The 12,730-nt window shown below is 43.9% G+C and overlaps 1 protein-coding gene across 1 annotated transcript in view; it reads left to right on the top strand.

The window, feature by feature from the left end:
* Positions 1 to 592: 592 nt before the first annotated feature.
* The window catches only part of PGM1 (phosphoglucomutase 1), a 63,827-nt gene continuing 51,689 nt past the window's right edge, over positions 593 to 12,730 (top strand). The window contains exon 1 of the mRNA XM_037498590.2: positions 593 to 978. Within this exon, the coding sequence (XP_037354487.1) occupies positions 733 to 978 (246 nt within the window). The 5' untranslated portion in view covers positions 593 to 732. The remainder of the gene's footprint in view (positions 979 to 12,730) is intronic.

Below are 12,730 nucleotides of genomic sequence, written 5' to 3'. Positions count from 1 at the left end.
AACAGGCAGAATGACCGAAATACACTGCTGAGCGGACCAGCGGGTGAGACAGGAGAGGTCTGCCTCGCCATGTGGGTTGCTCCCTGGCCTAACAGAGACCAAACTCCTGCTGCAGAGGCCGTGGACCACTTCATAGTGCGGTGCTCAACCCCCTGCGCCACCAGGGAGGCCTGACTCCTTTTTTCTAATTCCCAAATACTCTAGTATGTGGAGGAAGACTAGAAAATATAAGGAGTCATAAAAATTAGCTAAGATTAGCTCTTCAATCCCTCAGATCAGGTTTCAGACAGTTCTTGAAATAGGATGCACTAGCTAAACCACCGGAGATCATTATACTTTGTACTTTTCCCACCCTGCTCAAGTCCTTGCAACAAAACCTGGTCCCTACAACAAGCTCTGCCTTTTCCCTTAGGGGAAGAGCTGCGAATTTCATTTTGTAGTGCTTTTGCTTCCGAGGGGGAGGGTGAATCAGAGAGGCTCCACCCATTTCACAAGAGGTCTGGAAGTGGGCGCTCCTACCCCCCTCCCTCCCGGACCAGGCCGGCAGTGGACAGCAGCGAGGGAGGGCCCCGTCCCTGGTCCCTTTAAGGAGGAGGAGGAGGGCCGAGCGCGGCCGAGAGCCGGCGTAGCCCCTGCCTACCCTCACACCCGGCACCCGCACCCCGGAGCAGCTGCAGCCACTGCTCCGGCTGCCCCCGGCTTGGAAGATCCCCACAGGCCACAGTCGCCACCATGGTGAAGATCGTGACGGTGAAGACCCAGGCGTACCCGGACCAGAAGCCGGGCACCAGCGGGCTGCGGAAGCGGGTGAAGGTGTTCCAGAGCAACACCAACTACGCGGAGAATTTTATCCAGAGTATCATCTCCACCGTGGAGCCGGCGCAGCGACAGGAGGCCACCCTGGTGGTGGGCGGGGACGGCAGGTTCTACATGAAGGAAGCCATCCAGCTCATCATCCGCATCGCCGCCGCCAACGGGGTAAGGGACCCGCCGGGTCCTCGGGGCTGCGGCCGCGCGCGGGGCCGTGCGCTACGTGCGGCGGGTGTCGCCAGCCCGGCTCCTGCCTCGCTGGGGCGCACCACTTCCGCGCTGCCGCCCAGCCTCCACCCCCGGCTGCTCAGCCCCGGGGCTGCGAGGCCGGGCGGAGGTCTTCGTGTGCCCCAAGGTGGCCGCGGGGCTCCGCGTTGCTGCTCTCCGGGCTCCCCGAGGCCCGGGAGGCGCGGCGGGGAAGCGGAGCTTGACCTTGGGAGGCCCCACCTTCTGCCTCCTGCCCCACGGCTGTTCTCCTACCCCGCCCCCTTTTGGGGCCTCTGACATTTACATTAACCTTTTCAGCGACTGTAGGTGCGGTTACAGCGCAGAGCGCATTTGCCTTAACCCGGAAAGCCTGGACAGCCGCCGCCTTGCTCAGAACCCCCTGGCCTCCCGCGCGGCTGCCAGCTGTTCTGGTCAGGGCCTGGCGTGTCCCGTGGGCTCGGAGCCCGGCCTTTCTATGGGGCACAGGGGCGGGTCGCTGGTGCGTCAGTCCCGAAGTTCTGCTGAGGTTATTTGCAAAGTTTCGTTCCCCACCCCCTAGACAGCTTTGGGACAAAGTCCTCCCTTAGTGCTGTCGGGTTGCTGGCCTGCAGGCTTCTGAAAGGGCTAGTCTTTGCACAGTGGTGCTTCTGGGGCTAAATTTTCGTTAGAACAGAAACTACATACCCAAGGGTGCTCTGAGGCAGGCGGTGGTGGCAGGCCAGGAAACTATGGCAACACCTTGGTTCCACCCCCACCACTGCTAAGGAATGTTAACTGGTTTAATTGGGCAGGTCCACTCGCATAGGTGAAGCTTTGAAATAGCTTTTCAGTAAACTTAACATATGAAATTGGTAAATAGGGGCTCATTGTTCACTTTTGTAAAAGGACTTAAAATACAAGTTTCTGTATTTAAAATAAGTTTTGACTTTTTTTTTTAAAAATCTGATTAATAAGATTGCACCCAATTCTTCTGGAACTCATACCCGTTAGTCATATTTTTATTCATTCTAATAGTCTTGTATCTTTCATATTTTATTAACATATCGCGTGCCATTTTGCCAAGTACCCTATAAAGCACTTCTCTTCGTGGTATCTCATTTATCCTGTTGCAGCCCTATGAGGCAGATGCTATTATGGGCATCTTTGGGTTGCCAATGAGAAAACTGAAACTTGGGCCGGTTACACAGAACTGGAATGGCACTACCGGGAATCCACCACAGACCTGCCAAGAGCTTAATTGAACAACTTCTGGTAATGAAAGGGAGCCTTGACACCAAACATCTATTTTCCAGTAGTTTCCAGAATCTAAACTGGGCCCTAAATATGCCCCCCCCCCTCTAGTCAAAAATTTAAAAGCAGTTCTGAGATAAGATTGTCTGGGTTTTTCTTTATGCTCCTGAATTTTCAGACAAACTCCCTTGAAAGAAGAACAAAGAATAGCTGTATCTGAGTAGATCCCTTCATTTCTCTATTACTACCCATTTTGAATTTGCATTTCATTCATTGGTTAAACAAATACTGAACCTATACCATATACAGGTAAACAGCCTATTCTGTGTGTGGAATAAGATGATTGAGACACAAGTCTCATCCTTATGGAGTTTACAGCCTTGTAGAGTTTTAGGGATCCAAATGGAAAAAGTGTCCATTGGGATGGGAAGGAAAGAATTAATACCAAAATATTTCATTTTCTTAAAACCTCATCACTGTTTAGCTACTGCTTTCTTAAAGGACACTTCCTAAAGGGAACCCTTGTTGCCAATCTTTGCAAAAGCGGCCTGCATTCACCAACTGTTCTCTCTCACCACTTCACTGTAATCTGGCTTCTTCTTCCACCACTGCACTGAAATTGCTCTTGCCAAAGTTGCCAAAGACTTTCTGATTGCTAAAACCTTTGAATGCCTTTTTAGGCCTTATTTTATTTGACCTTCCTGTTGAATTGACACTGCTGATTTTGTGCTCATTCCCTTGCCTTGTACTGTCTTCTGGTTCTACTCACTCTTTAAAGTTCCTCCCTGGATTATTTGCTCTCCCACACCCTAGCTATTCCCTAGGTTTCTATCCTCAACCTCTGCTCCCTAATTCATCCCTCTTTCTCCCCCTCCTCCCCACAAACACACACACCTTCCCCCATGGGATTTAAATATGCTTCTCTTCTGGTGTGATTCAATTCAGATAACATCTTCAGGCAGCTTTCCCCAAAAGCCACTCTCTGCCACTCTCTTTCCCCTATTAAATGCTTCTTTCCCATAGTTACCTCTAGAACAGATTAATCACGCCCCAGTGAAATGATCTGCTTACATATGGTACTCCCCCATGTAAGCTTCTTTAGCACAGTCTGTGTTTTATCTGTGTCCACGTGTGTAGGTCAGTACAGCATTTAGTGACCTCCATGTCCTACATTCCTGAGTTGTGTATTGTGAAGTTGTCTGGAATATAAATGTATTCGAGCACTTAACAAAGTCAGCATATAGTTAGAGACGAGTACATTTATTCTTGTTAAGCACTTATATTGTAGTTAGTTTGTATCAGACATAGCACTAAGTACTTGGGATACAAAATGTTCCTACCCTCAGGAAATAGTTGTCTAGAAGGGGAGGTAGATAAGAATAAGCAAAGTGTGTTAGGTGTGAGGATGGAGGTAAGTACTAGGTAGAGAAGAAGGCTGTGTAAGGAGGGGAGAAAATGGGGGTGGTAGCTGATGTGAGACTTAAAGAATGAATTGAAATTCCTAAGGTGGATTTGTCAGGTGAGGAATTCTAGGCAGTATTGAGAAAAATATAGGCCTGGGGGGCAGTTCTCTTGGGCAAGTTATTTAATTTGTGATCCACCTCCCCCCCACCCCTTGTCTGTAATGGTTGGGAATGATAGTACATATCCAGAGAGGCTATGATGAGCCATAAATTAAACAATATATTTAAAAATACCTGACAGCACTTGTGGGGACCCTTGTGGGGAAACCTAAGGATGGACCTGAGGGCAGGACTTTATCTTATCAATGTTCCGTTGATACCAGGATTTTAAGTTAATGCAGATAGTAGTATCTCCTCTTTCCCAGAGAGATCAGCATTCTCTCCCACCTTCCCCTAACCCTCAAATGACCCCATTATAGAGTGGTCTATGTTAACCAGACCCCAATTGGGTAAGGTGACAAAACCCCAAGTTTGTGTAACCCAAGAGAAAAGGGAGTCTATTGGCCCATGTTACTGAAAAGTCATTGGGATGCCCAGAACAAACTCCTTGATTTAAAGATTCCTGTTTGTAAAGGCAGGACCTGGACACAGGGCAGGTTTTCTGATCCCATGCAGACCAGGTAAAGGAGGAGTCAGAGTCCTCAGTGGTTTTGCAGGTTTTTATTGGGGTTCACCAGGCATATGGTAGGCAGAGGTGCTGGGGGGCTGGCAGGCAGAGGTGCTGGCAAGCCTCCCAGCCCCCAGCAGGTCTTCCCTCTATGAGCTCTCCGACCTTCTCCCGGCTTCTGCTTCTCTTGCTTCTCTCTGCTTCGGCTTCCGCTGTTACTGGCGTCCCCGTGACACCACCCTTAAAAAAAGCACAGTCTTAACCCAGGTGAATCCCATTTACCTATGCACACACCCTACTCCAGGTGCCCGCCATCAGGCATGCATTCAGGACCACAAGGATCCATCATCTATCCTGATGGCGGGAAGGCAGAAAAGCCTGACATTTTTCTTTACCCTACACTGGTCCAATGGTCTACCAATGATCAGTATTAGGAATTAGGGAGAGTTCAAACTCACAAATAAATAAATTAATCTTCAAATATTTTTAAAGACAGTTTATTATCCTCAGCATATTAAGTGCCTTTGTGAGGACTTGTGAATAAGCAGATTTTCTTTAAATCAGTTCATAGAAGTTCTTGTGTATGGACTCAGAATAGTTTTTATATAAATAAAACTAAATACAAAGGATTATAAAGAAAATAATTATACTGAAATACTAGGATCAGAATTGTGATACTATAGCGAGATTCATGTTTTTGTTATTGACACATTAAATAGCAAGATTTAGTGGAGAGGCTAGTACCATCTTACTTCAGAATACAGATGAGTATAAGTGATCATTTCAGATTTCTCAATCTCAATATTTGGAGATAACTAATAATATGTGAAAATTTCTTTGACTTCTACTGATGATAAAGTCCCAACTACTAGTAGTAGTGGTGGTGCGATAATGATTAATCATCATCATCATCATCATCTGTGGTTTGTTACCTACATTCACAATTGAAGGAAATGCTAAATTTCATTTAGAGGTTGGTGAAAATAAGGATTTTATTGTTTGTTCTGCTATTCAAATTCATAAACCCTATTGATTTCTACCCATGGACTTTGGTGGGGATGGGAGTGGTGTCTAAGGATCCTGACTTAAGAACCCCTGCACTAAACAAAGAATTCCCTCTTAGGATTAAGGTACTGCTTAGGCTTCAAATCCATGACTCAGAGATAAAAGGTCTTAGGTTCTCAGACCAAACCTTTGAGAGCTTCCTTTTAATGGAGGAATTCTACCCTCTCCCATTTGGGATGGATAACCTCTTTTTTGAACTTTCATGAGGCCCAACTGCAAAACATTGGTGAATGGACATGTTTCTGGATACAGTTCTGAGAAGAAAATGAAAAAAATATACCAGGCAAGAGGGGAATAGTTTTGGGACATGGAGAGAAATAGTGTTAAGGGAGCATCTTGCTACCCTTAACTTAAAATCTGATATCCTTGGGGCAGGGATAACTTGGAGAAAGACCTTTGGATCACTTTTTAATATGCTGGAATTCCTCTTTTAAAAAAAAGTACTTTGGGCTTCCCTGGTGGCGCAAGGGGTTAAGCACCGCACTATGAAGCAATCCGCAAACTCTGCAGCACGAGTTTTATCCCCGGCAGGCCAGGGAGCAACCCACATGGCAAGGTAGACATCTCCTGTCTTGCCTACTGCTCCACTCAGCAGTGTATTTCAGTCAGTCTGCCTGTTCTGCTCCTCACTCTGTCTGTGGTGAATCCTCTCACACACTCACCTCCATCTCTGGCTTATACGCCAGCACTTGTATGCATAAATAAATAAATCTTTTTTTTTAAAAAAAGTACTTTAAGATGAACCAATGCTTGTTTCCCTCTTGTTTCACTTCTTGATTTTGAATGGGCACTAAACACTAGAGTGAATAAGATATTGTCCTTTTCTATGCAGGAGTGTGCGGTCTTGCTAGGGAGAAAGACATACAAAGAACAGAATTAGAAAAGATGCTGAGTTCAGTGAAGGGAGAGGACATTCTGGATTGGGGAAAGAAGAGATAGAACTTGATTTTTGTCTTGGAGAGCGGATAGTGTGTGAACAGACAAGAGGGGAATACCTTTCGTGAGGCAGGAACATAGGTGAGAGGAAAGGGCTGGGGGGAATGGACAGGATTAATTTTTAGAGCTAGCACTTAGACACTAAAAAAAAATCTTTGTTATGTGACAATTTTAAATCAAATTCTTCAAGTGTTTCTCTTTCTTAGGTTTACTAATATTCTTGCTAGAATTTCCCCCTCTCTTTAAAAATCAAATCTAATGCCCACAGAATATTAAAGACTAACAAGAAAGTCTCCCTTTTCATAATAAAGTTTCATTTGGTAAACAGATAGGTAGAGAAGAGGGACAAATTATCTTGGGAAGATTGATTCATTTATTCAGTAAATATTTATTGAATTATAAATACTCTGTGCCAGACTCTGTTTTAGGCACTAGAATATTCCAAGTAGAACCAGAGGTGAGAAAGCATGACATGTTGATGGTGTAGGATGGAGACTTTCTACCTCTATATTTTTACCCCCCTACTTTATATTTTTGCTTCATACTCTATGTGAAGCAACAGCACTAAAAACACACCTCCTGTTTACAAGCTGTTTCCACATACATTGCTTCATTTCCTTTCTACAGCAGACATTTCGGGGTCCCAAGCCACGGTCACAGAGTCACAAAGAGAGAATGGGAACTTTCAGGCTCCACATGTTCCTTGCATTTGAGAGATGTTACAGTAGAAAAAACAGGTCCCTCTGGGACTTTCTTCCAAATGCCAGGTTCCCACTAAGAGTGGCTGAGGCCAGTCAGTCTAGGTGAAGTTTTAAGCAGTAAATGAGTGTTGCCTTGGAGACATGTGTAGACCTTGCTACTTGGTTGAAGCTACTCTGTCTCTCGCCATTAGATTTGAATTGGCACCAGCTTATGAAATCAAACTGGAAACAAAGAGGCAAAATCCACATCAAGGCACAACTGTTTTTCTTCTGTTGATAATTTACATAAAAAATAAAAACTGAACCCACAGAATATAATTCTAGCACCAGCTAACTTCCTTTGGGTCAATGAGGCAAATCACTAATTCAATTAATACAATAGTTTCCCACTAATGAAATTTGGTAGATAGGAGGGAAGAACAGGGGAGTTACATTTTACCATGGATGTTTCTAGAGTTAAGAGTGGAAAATGAAACTTGAGAATAGTCAAAATCATCCTTAAAATCCTTTAGGAAAGTGCTATATTAGAAAACAAAACATGTAACACAATGTGCATGTCTATAAATATAACACTCAGCACACAATGTTTATACCTTGAGAGGCACATGGGGCTTAAGACTGACTGAGGCTTTATGGTCACTGGGCGAAGTGGTAGAAGAATTGCCCATTCTATTTGAATCTCTTTCACCTGCCTTTCTCTCTGTGTCAGTTATATATAGTTAAATTTGTGCAAGATAAATATTTGTACCTGTAAATGCCTGCTTCTCCTCAGAGTTGAAAATATTGGAAGCATCACCATTGTAATTCGGCACATGTGATTAGGAGCCTTATGCCCCTGTGACTTCTATTCGACTTTTGTTTGAAATCTGTGTTACGGAGTTCTCTGTGAAGCCTGTCTTCCAGTTGTAGTTCAGCTTCAGCTGCCCTGGAAGATGACTCTTTAAAGTGCCTTCTAAAGTGAATTTGATGTGCCTGTCACCTATAGTTTAAGTCATATACTTGTGGATTTAAACAAAATTTTTTTCTCTCCTGTGGAACAGTGTGGCTGGAAGCAGGCCAGGGTGAGTGTGTAGATTCATGGTGTTAGAACCCTGCCTCCTTCAGTCTCCAGGCTCCTGAGAGTGTTGCCCTTGTCCACTTTGTTGGAAATGGTTCCCCACCACCACGTCCGCATTGCAGCCAGTGAGCTCAGGAAGAAGATGGAACAAACTGTTTTTTCCCTTTAAACTGTACAGCCCACTCCTTCTGACAGTTCATTGACTACATCTTCCCAGCAGGTTGCACCAAACTTGCAAGAAGGGCTGAAAAGTATAGTCTTCATGTTGGAAGGCCTGTGACCAGTTATAAATGAGTGAGTTTGCTCTCTTAAATAAGGGAGGGGCAACTATAAATCTCTACTATGGTCACCTCTTTGTCATATAGATCACCACACCCACTCTTCTTCCCATTTGTGAAACACATGCTTTCCCCAGATTCCAAAACATATACATACAGATACACAGTTCTATAAGGAGAAAGGTCATCAGCCATGTTGCTCCCCCTCTGCTGCTGTGGAGGTGGATTCCCTTTCTGGCGATGGGGTGTGTGCATAGCCAGCCCTGGTTCTGCTCTCTGGGAGGAACTCTTGTTCTCTATCTTTTGTTTTCACTTGGTACTTGACATTGGAAGAGTAGGTATTGGGAGCCTATTTGGGGAGAGCACAACTTGGGCATCCTGTTTCCAACTGATGAAATTTGGGAGAGAGGAAAATCAAGTTTGTGGTTTCTTTCACTATGTAGTTCATTATATAGTTACTATATAGTTACTTAAAAAGCTCATTAAGCTTCTGATTAGATCCATGTGCTGGTAACCATAGTGAAAGTTCTCATGTAGACAGAGGTTTGGTTTTTATTTACTGGTCCCTATTTTCTATCCCTCCTCCGATTTCTCTATCACCCACAGTTGCCTTAGACAGGAAGAAAAGCTAGGTGAATAAGAACATAGTATTCTTGCATGTAACTTTGCTGGTGGGCTAGTTCTGATTGTGTGACAGAGAATCCTGGGAAAGATTTGAGGCTATAGCCTTTTTTGTTGAGCTTGGGTACATAAAATAACAGTCAGCTCAGCTCTGTGGTGCAACAAATTACTGGACTTGGGCAACATAGTTGCAGGGCCCCAGTCAAAGAAAACTTCCCTTAGTGGAGTCATAACTTCCTTTTCTGCCTGTAGACTGGCTAGTCCTTGCCTGAGCTCATCTCTATATTGTGGCAAGAAATAGACAACACTCTTATTCTGAATTCAAACCATTTGCTTAGAGCCATAGGGTTTTTTTTGCCCATGGTCTGCCCTCCAAGGTAGCAGTGGTAACGACCTTGTCATTCCAGAAAAAGTATGCTGATGCCACATATTTTAGGTTTTGGTACAGGATACCAAGTTTTATTAATAGTTAAACTATAGATCTGGCTGCTATAACAGAGTTCCAAAATAAATTTCTTTATAAATAAATTATCTTAAGCTCAGTCACTTCCTGCCCTGTGCCTTTGGCCCTGAGCAACAACAGTCTAGTTTAGGTCTCCGTAAGTTTATATGGGTGGATTTTACATGGTCTGTATGTCCGGTTTTGGTTGCCAGGCAGAAGTTAATTTAGCAAGTGATACCCAGGGAGGCAATAGGATTGAGTTAAGAACAGTAAGTATCTTCTGTGTTGCTGTCCTGAGCATTGGTGGTATGGAGCGGAAGAACATGTCCTTCCCAAGAAATCTCTAGTTGAATGGGGGTAAGATTGAACCCTCCCCCCAAAACCAGACAGTCCCTGCTGTGTATAATAAGAGCTAATACCTAATAAAAAGGAGATGGTTGGGATTGCTCAGGGCATGGCACCTGCCGCAGCCTGGAATTTGTATGTGTGTGTTGGGGGCACAGGTAGTGTGGCCAGTGAGGCTTTCTGCAGGAGATGTGTCCATTTTTCTCAGCAGACTCCTTGTCCAGAGCAGTCCAGGCTATCAAAAAAAGGAGGAGAAATTTCTCTAGGAGAATAGCTTCTTCATTTTCCTGAGTGTAAGCAATCCGATTTCTTTTTTTATAAACATAATTGAACTTATATATCCAAATTAGTATTGGGCTCTGCCAAATCACCACTCTGGGACCTGTACCCCCACTCCAGCGATGCATCTAGTGCTCAGAGCATTTGGAAACTCCTCTACGGGAATTATTTTTCAGCCAGTCGGTTTATGGGTCACCTAGGAAAACCAGTCACATTATTTTATAGTCATGCCTCATTTTTCACCTAAAACGATGTAACAAGATTTGATCACCCACTTTATTCATTAGACATGGCTCCGACCAATTTTTGTCTCTTTCCAAAGTTCAAATCTATTCTCAAAGGATTAAATTTGTTATGACTGAAGACTTTCAAAGGAAGTGCCACAGACTGTAAAGACGGTTGCTGGAAAAAGGATTTCAGAAATGTCCAGGTGGTATGAGCATTGTTTGAATAAATGTGTTGCCTCCCAAGGTGATTGTACTGAAGGAGGTAGCATTAATTTAGATGAAAACACTGGCATAACCATTTAAAATTAGTTCCCATATCATATACTGTGCTAGCACACTGCTCCGTGGAAAGGGTCTGAGTAGGCGCTCGTATTGAGGGAGAAGCCTGCATTGTGCTTTCTGTCTGCATCTTCCACAGAAGGTCACTTGGGCATCCAGGTCCCCTCCATTCTCATGAACATCAAAACATGCTTTGGATAAGCATTTAGAAACTGTACAGCATGGGAACATTTTTGTTAAAATACAGGAGAGAAGATAGCCTGTCCCAGGACTAGAGCTTGTCAGCACTAAGCCACAGAAACCAGCAACTTAGTTGGTAAGCCTATGCCCGCCTTGACTCAGGTCCATGATGCCATGACTGCAAAGAAACCAGAAACTGGAGCTGGGATAGCTTCACTGAGTGGAGACAGGGGAAGACCTTTTGATTTAGTAATAAAAGGATGAACTTCTACCACCTCCATGGGAACTTCAAAAAATCCATTCAGTGGAACAAGATGAGATCCATTTTAAAATGAAGCAAAAGGGAAATAAGTGTAGAAAACTCAGATGGAATTGGGAGTAAGGTTGGCACTTGTCACAGAAGCCAAACCACCTCTCTGGACTGGGCCACACAGTCGGTGACAAGCCTTCAGTAGTCAAATCCATGAGAAAAATACTTATCACACAATTTACCATAGATAGTTCCCCCATATGGAAATTTGATATAAAAAGAAGAAGAAGAAGAATACCTTGAAAGATTCATATAAGGATGGAATGAAATTTGTGAAACATTTATCCTAGAGCCTGACATTGTGTGTAGTAAGCAGACGATTCTGATGGTAACAGTGATTATTTCAATAATTGTAGGACAGAAGGGAGGGTCTTCTGTGCCCGCACCACCCCCATCACCTGGGTTCCTATCATGATTCTGTCCACACAATGTCCATGGGATTTGATCTTTCAGGAAGGGATTCACAATTGCTATAAATTGGGCACTTTCACCTCTTGGGAGTTATGAGGCAGCATAGGTGGTTTGAAGATGGATATCTCAGGATGGATCTGAGAAAAGGTTACCTGGCCTTGGCCAATGTCTTGGTGCAGATGGAAAGCTGCTGACATTGCCATGAACCTCCTAGATGTCATGGGTTCGGCCACTCAATAAGCAATGTTAATGTCGCCTATGTGCCCGCCACTGTGTGGGACTGTTAGGGGATACAAACGTGAATAAGACAGTGTCTTTGTTCTCAGGATGCCCTTACTGGTAGAGGAGCACCCATACTAGTTACATCAATATGGCATGAATACTTGTGCATTAGTTTCCTGTGACTGCTGTGACAAATGATGACAAACTGGTGGCTTAAACTAGAGTTTATCTTTTTTGATTGCTGAGTAATATTCGTGTATGTACCACATCTTCTTGATCCAGTCATCTATTTTTGGGCATTTGGGTTGTTTCCATAGCTTACCTATTGTAAATAGTGCTGCTATAAACATAGGGGTGCAGATGCCCTTTGTGGAATTAATGTTTCTGTGTCCTTTGGGTAAATACCTAGGAGTGGAATTGCTGGATCATATGGAAGCTCCATCTTTAGCAGGTTCAGGAATCTCCACACAGCTTTCCATAGTGGTTGGACCAGTTTGCACTCCCACCAGCAGTGCAGGAAAGTTCCTTTTTCTCCACATCCTCACCAATATTTGTTGTAGCTAGTTTTTTTAATATGTGCCATCTGACTAGTGTGAGATGGTATTTCATTGTAGTTTTGATTTACATTTCCCTGATTACAATTGATGCTGAACATTTTTTCATATGCCTGTTGGCCATTTACATTTCCTCTTTGGAGATGTTCCTTTTTAGCTCTTCTGCCCATTTTTTGACTGGATTATTTTCTTTGTTTTTGTTGAGTCTCTTCAGCTCTTTGTAGATTTTTGAAAAAGATAAACTCATGCAATTTGCAGCAACATGGATGGAGCTAGACGGGATCATGCTCAGTGAAATAAGCCGGATAGAAAAAGAAAAATACCGGATGGTCTCACTCATAGCAGGAATTTTTTTTTAAAGATTTATTTATTTGTTTATACAGGAACTGGGGTACAGGTCAGAAGCGCGGGAAGGTGAGAAGATTCACCAGAGCCAGAGCGGGAAGCAGAACAGGCAGATGGACTGAAGACACTGCTGAGGGGAGCAGCTGGTGAGGCAGGAGAGG

The sequence above is a fragment of the Talpa occidentalis genome, unplaced genomic scaffold, assembly GCF_014898055.3.
Source record: "Talpa occidentalis isolate TD23 unplaced genomic scaffold, MPIMG_talOcc4v2.1 talOcc4.9, whole genome shotgun sequence".
In the NCBI taxonomy this organism is placed as follows: domain Eukaryota; kingdom Metazoa; phylum Chordata; class Mammalia; order Eulipotyphla; family Talpidae; genus Talpa; species Talpa occidentalis.
The sequence above is the reverse complement of the archived record's forward strand: the minus strand, read 5'-3'. Positions and strand labels throughout refer to the sequence as shown.